The sequence below is a fragment of the Miscanthus floridulus genome, unplaced genomic scaffold, assembly GCF_019320115.1.
Source record: "Miscanthus floridulus cultivar M001 unplaced genomic scaffold, ASM1932011v1 fs_120_1_2, whole genome shotgun sequence".
Classification (NCBI taxonomy): domain Eukaryota; kingdom Viridiplantae; phylum Streptophyta; class Magnoliopsida; order Poales; family Poaceae; genus Miscanthus; species Miscanthus floridulus.
Window position 1 is genome coordinate 2,104 of NW_027096221.1, and position 16,588 is coordinate 18,691.

General features: G+C 43.7%; 1 protein-coding gene across 1 annotated transcript; it reads left to right on the forward strand.

Annotated features, from left to right (window-relative positions):
• The first annotated feature begins 3,535 nt into the window (after positions 1-3,535).
• LOC136530408 (translocon at the outer membrane of chloroplasts 64-like) lies at positions 3,536-13,412 on the forward strand. Its single transcript, XM_066523153.1, has 8 exons — positions 3,536-3,610; positions 3,715-3,768; positions 4,315-4,449; positions 11,930-12,130; positions 12,509-12,636; positions 12,740-12,791; positions 13,121-13,190; positions 13,286-13,412. The coding sequence occupies exons 1-8, from the start codon at positions 3,536-3,538 to the stop codon at positions 13,366-13,368; spliced, it is 798 nt and encodes a 265-aa protein (XP_066379250.1). The 3' UTR covers positions 13,369-13,412.
• The last annotated feature ends 3,176 nt before the right edge of the window (positions 13,413-16,588 follow it).

A 16,588-nucleotide genomic window follows, 5' to 3' on the forward strand; every position in this document is an offset into this window, starting at 1 on the left:
CTGGTGGTGCCGATCGTATCCCGAGTGCTGGGCCATGATCGTGGACAAGTGGTTATCATAGGACTTTGTTGACACGCACGAGAGGCAGCGGGAACAGCGTCTGATGAGGCAAGGTCCAACTCACCATCAAGGCAGCCGTAGCCTCCCCGGATACAAACAAGCATACGTAAGTGATTTCTTTCATTTATTTTGACGCTCAATTCTGCTTGATTTCTCACCATCTTCCCGTCTTTCTTGCAGGAGGCTGCGCACCCGGGCGAGGAGGTCTCGGAGTTCTCTGCGTGGGCTATGTCCCACATGGGCAGGGCGTTGTCCTTTGTCTCCTTCGACCCGGCTGCCCCGCCCCAGGTGTACTCCGACCCGAACGTGTACACTAAAGTCCAAGAGTACACGTCAACGGTAAGGGAGATCTATGGGGAAGATTATAATGTGCGCACTGAGCCCATTGATGCAGAGGCGATCATGAGGCTCGGAGGAGGCAAGAAGCACGGGCGGCTGTGGATTGCAGACGGTGCCATCGACTCCACAACTGTTCCCTCCCTCGACGCTATCCGAGCATGGAGCACGAGCTCCAGCCAGCCCATACGTCCACAGCCTTCTCCAGCACTGCAGTAGGTCCAAGCACTCCAGGTAATTCCTGTTTTACTCATCGTACGTAGATATTTACACACCTAAATTAGATTTGCATTACTGATACATTGGAGTGAAATATTGCAGACGAGCTGCAAGAAACAAAAAGGCAAAGTCAAGAGCAGAACGCGGAGCTGACCGCACAGCTGCAGGCCCAGAAGGTCGCGTTCGAGGCCGCGTAGAAGTAGATGGCGGAGATGATGGTGATCATGCGAAGTCTTGGGCAAGCATCGGGTGTACCTATGCAGTTTTCAGCTCCTCCACCTCCTACTCCTGCAGCTACTCCTGTAAGTATGAAAGTTCACTTTTCGCTTGTGCTTTGCATGTATGTCGGCCTTCGTGCCGTTGTGGATGTCAGCGTTCGTGCCGTTGTGGATGTCGGCGTTCGTGCCGTCGTTTCTTGCAGGTTTTGGAAACCTCCCTGTGCAGGGGAGGTGCTGCCGAAATTTTCAATTGAGTCTAATCTTTTTGTATTCCTACAATACTAGATGCAATCTCTAAGTTCCAAAACTGTTTTCCCGGATTACTCACACATGCAATCTCTGCTCCTTTGTGCAGCTTTCGTCCGCGGGTTCCAATCAACCCGCTAGTGCGTCACCGGGTGATCCTGCTTTTCCTTCACCATCGTCTCATAGGCTAGCTTGATGAGGACTCGTGCTAGGTGATGTGGTTGGACTTTAGCGTGATTTCTGATTTATGGTTGTGACTTGTGCTTGGATTTCATTAACTTGTCGTAATAAACATGTGAATGATGATGAACAGGTGACTTGTCGTTGTAATATATTGTGATTTGTGGTTCACAATTATGGTTGTGATATATTGTGAGAAAATGGGTTCTGTGTGATATATATATGTATATATATGAAATGCTTGTGTCGATGGAATGCAAAAAACAAAAAAAAAATTTAAATTTCTGCCTCTTTGCCGAGGGCAATGACCAAGGCCCTCGGCAAAGAAGGGTCCTTTGCCGAGGGCCCAAGCAATAGCCCCCGGCAAAGATTTTTTTGGAAAAAATCCTAACAATTTCTTTGCCGAGGGCCAGGGAGCAAGCCCTCGGCAAAGGGTTAAAAAAAATTCAAAAAAACCATTTCTTTGCCGAGGGCCGGCCCTCGGCAAAGAATTTTTAAAAAATCCTGAAAATTTCTTTGCCGAGGGCCAGGGAGGAGGCCCTCGGCAAAGGTTTTTAAAAAAAAATAAAAAAATTTATTTGCCGAGGGTCGGCCCTCGGCAAACAAATTAAAAAAAAACCATTTCTTTGCCGAGGGTCGGCCCTCGGCAAAGAAACCGCCAAAGGCGCCGGCGCCTGACGGCTCCTTTTCTTTGACGAGGGCCGTCCTGGCCCTCGGGAAAGGCTTTGCCGAGTGCCCGATAAAGGGCCCTCGGCAAAGACCCCTTCGCCGTCTAAAAATTCCCCGATGGGTCTTTGCCGAGGGCTTCTGGGCCTTTGCCGAGGGCTAGCATGCACCTCCAGTAGTGCATGTTGCTCTGTGTTGAAGTTTTGTACATTTCTGAGTGATTTTACTATATTTCGTCAATTTATTTTATTTAAATGAATTTCGGTAATTTTTTGGATTTGAACTGCAAGTGCTTCGAATATCCGAAAAAAGTGAATAAAAAAATGATATTCTTGTCACTGAGTCTGATGTGAGACCGTATCCAGGGCCAGACCAGAAATTTCGAACATCGTGTTCGCGAAACATGACCACAAACGTGTGGCGGAAACATCTGAAAATTCTATAAAAAGCAAACGAAGTCTAAAAATCATGAAATTCATCGAGTTGTCACGGTATCATACGTAGAGGCTATGGTAAAAAATTGAGAATGTTTCGGCACAGTTAACACGTACGCTGCTTACAAATCGGAGCATCTCCAGAGAAGTTTCTGAGATTTGAGAAGTATCATGTAAGATCCGGAGACAATTTGAATTTCGATTTGGAGTTTCACTTCAAAAAATTTTCTATATGGATTAGAGAACAAAGATCGTTTCCTGTAAAATTTTGACAATTTTTCGGATCCGTTTGACAATTTTTAATTTTTTTACCGCAATTATTGAATTTTATTTACAATAAATTGGATTTGAACAACAATTACATGAAATGTTGCCCAATAATTTATAAAAGCATCGAACATAAATTTCTAAGTGAATTTATCAAGGATTTTTGGAACTTCATCTGGGAAAAATTGAGTTTTGGAACTAAACAAAGTAAAAAAGCACATGAAATAATGAGTACCTTTGCCGAGTGCCAGAAGGTGGGGCACTCGGCAAAGGTTTAAAAATGTTTTTTTAAAAGCTGTAAGTACGAAAGGTTTGCAGCAAAAAAAAGAAAAAAGAAAAATGTTGCCGAGTGCCCCATCGGGCCGGCACTCGGCAACAACAGGGCCCAAGAGCGCAAATAGGCCTGGCCGCGCCTCCCTCCTCCCTCCTCTCCCCATTCAATTCACAGCCAGAGCCCCCGGTGCCGTGCCTCCAGCCGCGCCTCCCTCCCCACCGGTGCCAGCCAGCCGCGCCTCCAGCTGCCGTCGGGCCTCCGCCTCTGCCGTCGCGCCTCCACCTTCACCGCCCCCTGCCCCCGAGCCCTCCCCTGCCCCCGAGCCCTCCCCTGCCCCGAGCCCGCCCCTACCCGGGCGGTCGCTGGAGACGGGCGTCGGCCCGGGCACGCCACCACTGCTCCGCCCATGCCCACCGTAGCAGCGCCCGCCGCCGCGCCCACTCCCCCCGTCCCCGCCCCTACCCGGCGGTCGCCGGAGACGGCCGCCGGCCAGGGCACGCCACCACTGCTCCTCCCCCGCCCACCGTAGCAGCGCCCGCCGCCGCGCCCACTCCCCCCGTCCCCGCCCCTGCCTAGGTGCTCGTCGGAGAAGGCCGCCGGAGACGACTGCTCTCCCTCCCTCTCCCCTGACACTGATGACTGGGGGCCGCCGCAGCTGGTCCGGCCTCGCCGAGCTCCGGATCGACGTCTCCCAGTTCCTCCCCGCGGCCGTTTCCTCGCCGAGCTCCGGATCGACGCCTCGCCGACAGAGAACCCGTGCTAAGATTGTTATTACACCGCTGTGCTATATGAAGTTTTGCCCCACTGATTTTAGTTCCTGGAGCAACATGGTCTAAGAATGTTCTACTGTCTATACTCCTATGTGATGGTAATGTTGTAACAGGCTTGCTCGTCGCCTGAAATGAATATGTGTGCTTAAGATATATGCTGCAGTTTTGACAATGAATATATTCTTAAGATATGTAGCCTTTATGAGATATATGGTGCAATGAATATGTGTGCTTAAGTCAGAAACATGTGCTGTTTGGTATTTATTGTCGAAAATGATCTTATTCCTCTTCATGTAAATGTTCTTTTTGGGCTCCCAGTGTGTGCAATTAACCACTCGAAGGAACATTGTAGAAAGTAATGTTTCAGCTAAGTGTAATACTGTAGTGTCTCCCAGTGTGTGCAACAACCGAGTTTACTTTTTGTGGAAAAAGAATCCTTTGTAAATTTTTTTCCTGATTGATCTTTGTAATGGATTGTTTTTTCCTTTCTCATGCACTTTTGCCAATACTGTTTGTGTTCTATGATCCATCGGTTTTCTGTATATATAGAAAAGTAGTACCACTGAACGTGCTGTTGTCATCTTACTTAATATTTAATAGTGTAGTACTAATGCCTTATTTTCTGATGATGTGCTAATCCGCAGGATGATGGGATTCTGGTGATTCCAACTGCTTTGGGGTGCCCCCCAAAGCTTAACGCTAAGGAGCTCTCGTCTGAAAGCTACAATTCTCAGACATTATGCCTTATGTCTTTAGCTAGTATGTCAGGGTGTTGCCAGGTACAGTATTTCTGTAGACCATCTTTCACTGATAATTTGGGTTTACTAGCACATAAACTATGTGAACATGTTTTTTCTTCTCTTCCAGTGATCTGCTGAACCTTCTTTTTCTTTATGAGGCTGCAAGCTTGCAATCATTTGTCTCCATGCTTTATTCTGAATGAAATAGAATCTTTGCAAAGTTGTTCCAAAGTGCAGCAGATTACTCAGACTCTGACAACAGAATTGAACAATGTTTGGAAAACAAGGGAAGGGGACAGATGATTTATTACAAGGGTCAATCAGTAGCAGAATGCCAGACCTGAAAGTTCTCTCTTTTTTTTTAAAATTCTTTGAGTGATGGAGAACTGGAGATGCAGATACTATACTACTGCAACCTGCGTAAATGAAGCCACTACTCTTAGGACTTAGGTTTGAACCTGGGTGTGAATATAAGTAGTCATTGATAGATAGTGCCCCAAACATGCCTTTTTTTAGTTGATAGTGTTAGGATTGATCTCCCACCAGTTAGGCCCAACGGCCTAACTGGGCCTTGTTCTCGCGCCCAGATCGGGGGCGCCCAACCCTACATGGTTGGTGGGCCCCCGTCGCACAGCGCTATAAAGGAAAGGTGGGGGCCAGGGCTCGCAGTATGAGGTTCACCGCGCCTCCAGTCACCCCACCGACATCCTAACCCTAGACCCGATCTTGAGAAGGGGCGCTGCCAGCGACGGGAAGCACCACCGACGCCGGCAACGCCACCCGACGCACACGCCGCCGCCGAGGACGCCACAGCGCCGACTCCATCTCCACCGAACGTCGCTGCCGGCGCGCAGATGGCATCCGTCAACGAAACCCCGGCCGGAGCTTCAACAACTACGGCATTCGATGGTCTGCAACCTATCACCCCTCTCTCTCTGTCTCTCTGTGAAACCCGAACACCTATTCCTATGCTAAATACACCCCGATCCGATGAACATGACTAAAACGTAACCTAACAATGGTACCAGAGCCACGGTTCGACAAGAAATCAGATCGGGGAAGTGAAACCGACCGATCTGATGCGGATCGGGAAAGAAAATAGAAAACCGAACCCTAAGACCTAACCCTAATTCCCCAAATCAAATCTGAAGAAGGGATTGAAGAAGGGAAAAGGGGAGGGTCGGATTCCGAGAACCCTAGACGCAAATCCGAAAGAGAGAAAAGGGGAAGAAGAAAGAAAGAAGGGTCGAACCCTAACCCTAATCCCAGTTTTCCATTCGGATGAACAAAAAGAAAGAAATCAAAAGCAAAGAAAACGAATCGGCAAGAACAAACCCTAACCCTAACCCTAGTTTTTTCCCCATTCGGATAAACCCGAAAAGAACAACTTAAAAGAAAGAAAGGGGAAAGTAGGGGTAGGGTTAGGGTGCATCGGATGAACTTTTTTCACCGGCGCAGGAGAAGAAGCCGAGCCAGGGGCGCGGGCTCGGCCAAGGAAGCGCCGCGGCCAGGCCGCTCGACGGCGGCGTGCTCACCCGTTGGGGAGCACGCGCGCCAGCGAGGGGGCCGGCGACGGCGCAAAGGACCGCTCGCTCGTCGCTCTCGGTTGCGGCTCGCTGTTGCGGCTGAAGAGAGATGAGAGAGAGCGGCGAAGAAGAGAGAGAAAGGGTAGGGTCGAATGACTAGGGTTTCCAGGGCGCCGGCCGCGGCGACGCTTTTGATCCGCGCGAAACGGCCGCTCGGCCGTCGGATCAGATCGAACGGTCGAGACTCGCTGGGCCAACTCGCCGGCCCAGGCGGGCGCGAGGGCGCGCGGTGCTTTGCCAGCCCAGGCCCAGGTTGCGGCCTGGGTGCGGCCTGTGCGCGCAAGGACCGCTGGGCCGAGCCGGTTTCAGCGCGTTTTGGGCCGCGCTGGGCTGAAAATGAAAGAAGAAGAAGAAAATTTTTCTTATTATTTTCCAGGAGCAATTTTAAATGCATATTTTGATGAATTTGAATGTTTTGATACAATTTTCTGTGCAAATTTTATCCAACTATATTTTGCTCAGAAAATAATGAATTTTTTAGTGCTTCTGGAAAATAATAATATGAAAAGATTATTAATGTTTCCGCTGTGCATGATAATTATTGTTCTCTTTGATTAAATTTGAACCAACGGGATAATTTAATTTTAAGAGAAATGAATTTCAGATAATTTTGATGCGATTATGATATTGTTATTTTCTGACCAACGTTGTTAATAACAATATTATAATTTTTGATCCATGAGAAATTGTGCATTAATTTTACTTCTGCCCAACGGTGATGTAAAATGTTTGCATGGATGAATTATAAGTTTTAATTTGACCAACATTGAGTTAAAGCATGGAATTTTATGTATAAATGTTTCTTACTTACTCTGGTGTGATTTCAGGAGGCAAATGCATTGTGAACATTGCCAACATCCCGACACTCAACGGAACCAATCACCGTGTGTGGCGGGAGAAGTATGAATTGGAACTTGCGTTGGGAGAGGTCGATTTTGCCATCACCTCACCGTGTCCTACTGAGCCAGAGGACCCGGTGAGAGGTGACAATGAATCTGACGCTGATTTTGCTTCTCGAAAGCGTGATCATGCTGAAATAGGAATGAAATATGACCTTGAACATAGGCAATGGACTCTCTCCAACCGCAAGTGCCTGTTGGTAGCCAAAGCCACCATAGAAGAACAGATAAGGGGGCTCAATCCCTGAATGTGCTACTGCCAAAGAATATCTTGAGAAAATCAAGAGTCAGTTTACTGGGTCTACCAAGGCCACAGCAAGTTCACTGATAAGAAGCTTGTGAATGATAAATTCACTGGTGGTAGCATAAGAGAGCACATTTTGAAGATGAACACTACGGCATCTAAGCTAAAAGAAATGAATTTGAAGGAGGAGGATTTCCTGATTCATTTGATTTTTGCTTCTTTGCCAAAAGAATATGACACCTTCATTGTGAACTACAATATGTAGCCTAAAAGATAGGGCATAGAAAGACTCATCTCAATGTGTGCTCAAGAAGAGGAGAGGATAAAGTCCTCACAAGGTGAATCTGCTCATTTTGTGAAGGATAACAAAAGAAAGAACTTTAATGGCAAGAATTCTAAACCACAAGGGAAACCTAAGTGGGATAAGACCTCTTCCTCCAGTTCATAGGGAAAGAAACCCCAGGATTCTGAGAATCAGCAGTATGGTGGAGCTGAAAAAGATCAGTGCAAGCACTGCTTCAAGAAGGGACACTACAAGAGGGATTGTCCTGACTTCCTGAAATCTCTACTAAAGAAGAGTGATGAATTTATTACATTTGTAGATGAATCCCTGTATTTATGTTATGACAAATCCACTTGGTGGGTTGATTCAGGAGCAACTACTCATGTTGCAAATTCCTTACAGGGGTTAAGTGGGACAAGAACCTTGCAAAGAGGAGAAAGAACGATTAAAGTTGCAAATAGAGTGCAAGCCAATGTTGAAGTCATTGGAGATTTTTCTTTAGAATTGAATAATGGTTTTGTACTTAGACTTAAAGAAGTACTTTATGTTCCCTCTTTGCGTAGAAATTTGATAAGTGTTTCGAAACTTGATGATGATGGAATTGATTCCCATTTTGGTGATGGCAAGTGTAAGATACTGGTTAATAATAAATGTGTTGGTCTTGCCTTCCGACAAGACAAGCTTTATTTATTATCTCTTGCTGAGAATGCGAACAATATATGTGATGAGAATGTGAATGATTCCCCATCTACGGATGTAACTAAGAAGCGAAAGAGAATTGATACTGTCTCTTCGAAATTATGGCATTGTCGCTTGGGCCATATTTCGAGGGGGAGAATGGAACGATTGGTTAAGGAATCAATTCTCCCGCACTTAGAATTTTCAGATTTAGAACAATGTGTTGATTGTATCAAAGGAAAGTATGTCAAGAAAATTAAGAAAGATGCCAAACGAAGCACAGGAATTTTAGAAATAATCCACACAGATATATGTGGTCCTTTTCCTGTGAAAAGTGTGGATGGTTATGACTCATTTATAACATTCACAGACGACTACTCTCGTTATGGCAATATTTATCCAATTAAAGAAAGATCGGAAGCATTGGATAAATTCAAAATATTTAAAGCTGAAGTTGAAAATCAGCACAATAAGAAAATCAAGATAGTACGATCAGACCGAGGTGGAGAGTACTATGGGCGACATACCCTATATGGCCAAATTCCTGGACCATTCACAAGTTTCCTACAGGAAAATGGCATAGTTGCTCAGTACTCCACACCGGGAGAGCCTCAGCAGAATGGAGTGGCTGAAAGACGTAACCATACCTTAATGGATATGGTAAGAGGCATGATGAGTTACTCCACATTACCGATTAGTTTATGGATGGAGGCACTGAAAACCGCCATTCACATACTTAATCGAATACCAAGTAAATCGGTGCCTAAAACACCGTATGAATTATGGACAGGAAGGGAACCCCCACTTAACCATTTGCGTGTGTGGGGCTATCCAGCTGAGGCAAAAGTGTTTAACCCAAACATAGGAAAGTTAGACTCCAAGACAGTCAGCTGCCATTTTATTGGCTATCCAGAAAGATCGAAAGGATATCGCTTCTATTGTCCTGACAGACATACGAAGATTGTAGAAACAAGACACGCTGTGTTCTTGGAGGATAACATGATCAGGGGGAGCATGGTAGCACGAGAAATCAGCCTACAGGAGAAGCGGGTACATGTACCCACTCCGATGGTTGAAGAACCATTCTTCACGCTACCTGCTGCTGTTGCACCGACAGTGCAGGACACTGTAGTGCCAACACCTGTTGCAAGTTCTCCCATGGCGACAATGAATGAACATGAGGAACCTGTCCTTGAGGAACCTATAGAACCAAATGTTGCACATGAGGAAGAACAACAACAGCCAAATGTGGAACAAGTGCCGGAGGCACCTAGAAGGTCTCAAAGAATAAGAAGATCAGCTATTACTGATGACTATGAAGTTTATGAAACAGAATAATGTCAGATGGGGGATGATCCCACCTCATTTGAAGAAGCCATGAGAAGCGACCACTCATCAAAGTGGCTTAAGGCCATGGAAGATGAATTGAAATCAATGAGTACCAATAAAGTTTGGGACTTAGAAAATATTCCTAAAGGAGCTAAAACAGTAGGCTGTAAATGGGTCTACAAAACGAAATATGACTCCCAAGGGAATATAGAAAGATTTAAAGCGCGACTTGTGGCGAAAGGCTTCACGCAAAGAGAAGGGATTGATTACAATAAGATGTTTTCTCCAGTCTCATGTAAAGATTCCTTCAGAATTATAATGGCACTTGTAGCCCACTATGATTTGGAGTTACATCAAATGGATGTAAAGACGGCTTTCCTAAACGGGGATTTGGAAGAAAATGTTTATATGGCACAACCGAAAGGTTTTGTCGTAAAAGGAAAGGAAAATATGGGATGCCGCCTGAAGAAATCAATCTACGGATTGAAGCAAGCTTCAAGACAGTGGTATTTGAAGTTTGATAGAACGATAAAAGGTTTTGGGTTTGAAGAAAATGTTGAGGACAATTGCGTTTATGCAAAGTTCAAGAATGGAAAGTACATATTCCTAATTTTGTATGTGGATGATATCTTGCTTGCTAGTAGTGATATCAATCTACTAATGGAAACGAAGAAATTCTTGTCCTCAAACTTTGATATGAAAGATCTCGGTGAGGCCTCATTCGTTTTGGGAATAGAGATTCACCGAGACAGGAGAAAAGGGGTTCTAGGATTATCGCAAAAGGCATACATAGAAAAGGTCCTGAAGAAATTTAGTATGCATGCGTGCAGTCCTTCACCTGCTCCTATAGTTAAGGGCGATAGGTTTGGGGAACATCAGTGTCCCAAGAACCAATATGAAATTGACCGAATGAAAGCGGTACCGTATGCTTCAGTTGTTGGAAGTTTACAATATGCTCAAGTGTGTACACGCCCTGACTTAGCTTTTGTTACCGGGTTACTTGGCAGATATCAAAAGAATCCAGGAATTGAACATTGGAAATTAGTGAAGAAAGTCCTGCGTTATTTGCAGGGTACGAAAGGCCTCATGCTTACGTATAGAAGATCTGATTCCCTACAGATAGAGGGGTATTCAGATTCTGATTATGCGGGAGATGAAAGAAAATCCACGTCAGGATATGTATTTACTCTCGCAGGAGGGGCTATATCGTGGAAAAGCTCCAAACAAACCGTAACTACATCCTCGACAATGTATGCCGAGTTTGTAGCATGCTATGAGGCAACGGGGCAGGTGAATTGGCTGAAGAAATTCATACCCGGATTAAAAGTGATTGATGATATAAATGAACCACTGAGATTGTATTGTGATAACAATCCAGCGGTACAGTACGCTCACAACAATAGGTCAAGCGGTGCTGCCAAACACATTGATATAAAGTACTATGTTGTGAAAGATAAAGTTCGGGATCATATAATAAATCTTGAGCATATAAGTACAGAGAAAATGCTCGCGGATCCGCTCACAAAGGGCTTACCACCCAACGTGTTCAGAGAACACGTAGCCGGCATGGGTTTAAGGGAAAGCCTATGATTCCCGAACATACGAAGGGCCCAAAGAAAGTTTACATTTCAAAACGGAGAATTGTATTGTGGTTGTTAGACTAACGGCACTAATTGCTGTGACGATGGGACAGTTCTATGCACTAATCTGTGATGAAATAGGATGGAAGCAAGAAAAATATGAATTGAAAGTTTTGAGTATGAAATTAAAGAACGAAGAATAGATGAGAGATCAAGGGGGAGAATGTTAGGATTGATCTCCCACCAGTTAGGCCCAACGGCCTAACTGGGCCTTGTTCTCGCGCCCTGATCGGGGGCGCCCAACCCTACATGGTTGGTGGGCCCCCGTGGCACAGCGCTATAAAGGAAAGGTGGGGGGCGGGGCTCGCAGTATGAGGTTCACCGCGCCGCCAGTCACCCCACCGACATCCTAACCCTAGACCCAATCTTGAGAAGGGGCGCTGCCAGCGACGGGAAGCACCACCGACGCCGGCAACGCCACCCGACGCACACGCCGCCGCCGAGAACGCCACAGCGCCGACTCCCTCTCCACCGAACGTCGCTGCCGGCGCGCAGATGGCGTCCGTCAACGAAACCCCGGCCGGAGCTTCAACAACTACGGCATTCGATGGTCTGCAACCTATCACCCCTCTCTCTCTCTCTCTGTGTGAAACCCGAACACCTATTCCTATGCTAAATACACCCCGATCCGATGAACATGACTAAAACGTAACCTAACAGATAGTGCCATGTCACACACTAATACTTATTATGGAATAAATATGCTAATAGAATTTGGGTGAATATTTGGGGAGTATGCATCTGGATAAAGATGATGAGTTTAACTATCATTCCTAGCTTTAGGTGCATATCGTGTGCGCTTTTCCAGTAAGCACTCTTTAGATCTGTGCTAACACCCAGCTGTTTGATGACCATTTCAGGTCTCTATTCCTTTAGGTACACATGATAAGTGTCCCATTTCAGTTTCATTGATTGCTAGGCATGGCGGTGATCGGTTTTTGTTGGACACCACTCAAACCATGTATACGACCATCCAAGAGCAAGTGGAAATACTAGCGAAATCTAGTGTTTCAAGTAAACAGGCGATGAATGAAGAATCAGCTGAAGCTGCTAAAGAGAAAGTTAGTTTTTCTTATTGCACATTCTTGTAGGATGTAAAATTTTCTAACTCCTGTGCAGATCCTCTAGTAGCACTCTGGCTTAACAGCAATAAAACAATCTTCACTTAGAAGAACCTTATGGCATCAAAGAAAGTTAATTTTTCTTATTGCTCATTCAATGTGTCAAAGAACATCCGGATGGTAGTTCACTTAAGTTACATAGTCCTACTGTGCCAACAGTCTTGGGCATACTTATTTCTCATATGCCCTGTAACTATGCACAATCAAGTATTGCCACTTAGTAACACTATGTTGCAATATGAAGCAAATATTTTTTGTAGGATTAGTATGTTAACATTGTTCTTACTAGTTTTCTTTTTAATGTTTGCTTCTTGACAGGGTAATGCTGCATTTAAGGAAAAGCAATGGCAAAAGGCAGTAAATTTCTATACTGAAGCAATAAAGTTAAATGGAAAAGTGGCTACATACTACAGCAACAGAGCTGCTGCCTTTCTAGAACTAACTAGGTATGATTTCCCCCTATCTAGCACCTTTTTTTCTTAAAAAAATTTAATGATTTGACATGAGTGTTTTTTTAACACTTCTTTGTTACTCGATGGTTCCTTTCAGCTACCGTCAGGCTGAGGCAGATTGCACAAGTGCCATCGACCTTGATCCAAAGGTTTGGTCCTGCTTTTTTGTATTTTCAGCTTTTGCATTTTATTACAGAGCAATGTGCAATGGATGTTATTCTAATGTATTCAATACATGCGAAATTAGAATGGAGCCCACGATATTGCAATTTGTATTAGAACTTTATGGATGTGCTGTAGGGAAACATCCCAATGATTTTTTACTGTATTTATCATTAGTAGACTTCTTTGTTCAAATTTTTAAACGGTGTACACATTTGATTTTGGTTGATGTTTCTATAGGTAATGCAATTTTCTCCAAAATAATCGGTTTGCTATTTGCTATATATTCTAACTTCAATCCATTTGTTGTTGGTAGAGCGTGAAAGCTTATTTACGGAGAGGCACTGCAAGGGAGAAGCTAGGTTATTATAAGGATGCCGTTGATGGTCAGTCTTTCCTTTTCCCCTTTAGTTAAATACTATATGCAAGGAATTGTCTGTTTGTTTGAACTGGATTTGATTGTGACCAGTCTTATATGCAGATTTCAACCATGCCCTTGTTCTAGAACCAATGAACAAGACGGCTGGTGTTGCCATTAACAGGTTAAAGAAGTTGTTTCCGTAAATATGAAGTTGAATTGTTTCTGCATGAAGATGTGATGACCTCAGATTTTGTGCACACACAAGTTGTGCGTGTGGGGATTGAAGTAACTGATTTGAACCGACAGATGCTCTATGCTCTCACAAGGTACCAAATGATCACAGCTTGAGGTAGTGGGAGCATATTTTGACACAGTGATCAGATTAAGGGCCAATTTAGCTGTTTCTTACAAGTTTTTGCTTCTTTTCATGTGTTAAACTTATTTCTTTTGTTGCACTTATGCTTGTAATGCACTTGTGGTGGATACTTTAAACTCGAACCTTATGTTGGTATTGTGGTATGACATTTGTGTACCATTGTGGATTATTGTGATGTATGTGATATGTGGTGTGTGAAGATGATATATATATGTGATATATATGCTGTGTAATATATCTGTGCTGTGATATATATATATATGTGTGCTGTGAAATGTAATGCAAAAACAAAAAAAATCAGATTTCTGAGGCTTTGCCGAGTGTTATGACCAAGACACTCGGCAAAGCAAACACAATTTGCCGAGTGTTATCACCAAGACACTCGGCGAAAAGCTATTTTTTAAAAAACCAAATATTGTTTTAGAAAAGTTTGCCGAGTGTCTGCTAGCGCGACACTCGGCATATGTTTATCATTTGCCGAGTGCAGATATTATCACACTCGGCGAAAAGCTATTTTTTAAACAACCAAATACTGTTTCAAATATGTTTGCCGAGTGTCTGCCTGCGCGGCACTCGGCATATTATTATGATTTACCGAGAGCAGCACTCGGCGACAAGGAATTCTAAAAACAAAAAAAATATTTAAAAAGAAATTATTTGCCGAGTGTGTTGCCGTTTGACACTCGGCGAAGTCGCCGTTAACGGCGGGTCTGGCGTTATGACCGTTTCTTTTTGCCGAGAGCCAAACAGCACACGGCAAAAACTTTGCCGGGTGCCCGATAAATGGCACTCGGCAAAGTTGGCTTTGCCGGCACTATTTATGGCGAGTGCCATTCGCCGAGTGTTACACTCGGCGAACCATTTGCCGAGTGTTTTCTGTCTTTTGCCGAGTGTTTCGGGCACTCGGCAAACTCAAGGAGTCCGGTAGTGATGTGTTCTTTGGCTGCCCACTCAGTATGGAAATATGGGACTGCATTGGTCTTTCCTCGGTTTTTCCACCATGGACGTTGTAGACATATGGTCGCCAGCGTTGATACGTGGCATGGATCCAGCAGTTTGGTCTTCTATCCTCCTCGCTACTACACTAAAGATTTTTAGGGGCGGCTGAAGAAGGTTTGTAGGGGCGGTTTTAGTAGCCGCCCCTACGACGCCGTTCCTATAAATCGCATTTTCAGGGATGGTTGATAATTTGTAGGAGCGACTGGATATAGAGCCGTCCATACAAATCGTTTTTCAGAAATTCCCGAATCCAGGCAAAAAAAAAATAGCAAAAAAATTTCCGCGTGATTTGTAGGGGCGGTTGGATATAGAGCCGCCCTTACAAATAGAGCCATTTGTAGGGGCGGCTGATATATAACACCAGCCGGCCCTACAAATCCATTTATAAGAGCGGCTCGTTTGGGAACAATTTGTAGGAGCGGCTCAAAAAAAGAAGGCGTTGCCACATGTTATATAGGTTGTGCCTAGCGATACTCTGGCGCATCTGGGACACCCGAAATGGCACTATCTTTAGGAATGAAATTGAGGCACACAGCTTGCAATGTGGTGTCCCGAGTTTGCGATGATTTGATTATTTGGGAAGGTAGATTTGTTAAGTCTTCCATGGTTCCCTGTCTGCGCCAATGCCGCTCTTTTCTTCATGCATGTATTTCGGATTTGTCTCTAGAAGATCGTTGAATCTTCCTTGCACTAAAAACTCTTTACTGATTATCAATAAATTTCCAGGCAGGGAATATGTCCTCTCCGTAGTTTGCCTTAAAAAAAGGCAGCAGACTCGATCGTAGAGAAAACCATAACCTAACGATGAGCATTGTAGAAGCTTGCGTCGTCCTGCGAATAAATCGATCACTGTCACATTCAGATCGATCGATTCCTATTCAACCCTCAGTTGTTTAACAGATTATTAATCAGATAGATCGATGTTTTCCAGCCGGAGCATGTGCCCAAATGCACGCATGGCACACTTACTGTCGTCCATGTCTCAGCCGTCGTGCGTTGAAGTGCAAAATGAAAATTGTAGAGTAGCTGGAAAATCTATCATAACCAAATAGTGATCATAGAGCATCTATATTAATATTATATTGGAAAATGAAAGGAGAGAGAGCTGAGAGATAAGCAATAATGTGTGAAAGACTATATCAAATAACCCCTAAATATACATCTAAATTATTACCTGCCACTGACATTATGAAACCAAATACAAAACCTTTAAATGCTATTATGACAAAAATATTAAATAACCTAAATTACACAAATACGCGTGCATGCACACACACACATAGATATATATAAGCATAAGTACACATTCTATTAATATTAGTACATAAAAAACTAAATAAAGGAAACAAACATGTTGTGTAATCATGCATATCAAATATGCATGTATGGGCAATAAATATATGTTTTGGTGTTTCAACAATTATGAAAAAAGGTCCCCACAATGTTTGATATACCATTGATACTAACAGTTCAGTCTAAATTATACTAATCATTATGAAAATAATTATGAAATTTGTTACATTATACAAACTTCGATATTTTGACCAAAACATTGTGACATATCTGTATTGAGAGTATATGCAAGCACTCTATTTTTTATAAAAAGCCAAATGCTAGTACACATATCTAGAGGAAATTTAATATCTTTAAAAGTGGATGTTAGTGTAGACCAAATGTAACCAACCCTCCTTGGTTTTTTAGATTTCTTTGAAGTAAATAGTGATTATCACTCTTAATATTAATATCCTCTTGAGGTTAGCACTGTTGTTCCTCCTAAATCATACTTCAAGCTGTAACATTCACCTTGAATGACAGTTCATGCCATTGTAGGAAATTGAATGTGTAGTGTAGGACCCAAAATCCTTATTTTCAATAAAATATAAATGAAGGATTTTGAATGAAAAGGTACAATAAACAAAAAAGACTTTCAACCTAGCATTTTGATTAAAAAACTTAGCCGACCCATGTCATCATAAGACATAGGAAAAAATAGCCTCCATAACTTAAACTAAGTGTTGGGGATTTAATCTCGCCAAGAAAACTTAGCC

Excerpts from the sequence above, each read along its gene's own strand:
- LOC136530408 (XM_066523153.1), top strand. The coding sequence starts at position 3,536 with ATGACTGGGGGCCGCCGCAGCTGGTCCGGCCTCGCCGAGCTCCGGATC. Across the intron at positions 3,611-3,714 it reads CCCAGTTCCTCCCCGCGGCC|TTCCTGGAGCAACATGGTCT; the intron begins GTTTCCTCGCCG and ends CACTGATTTTAG. Across the intron at positions 3,769-4,314 it reads GTCTATACTCCTATGTGATG|GATGATGGGATTCTGGTGAT; the intron begins GTAATGTTGTAA and ends GCTAATCCGCAG.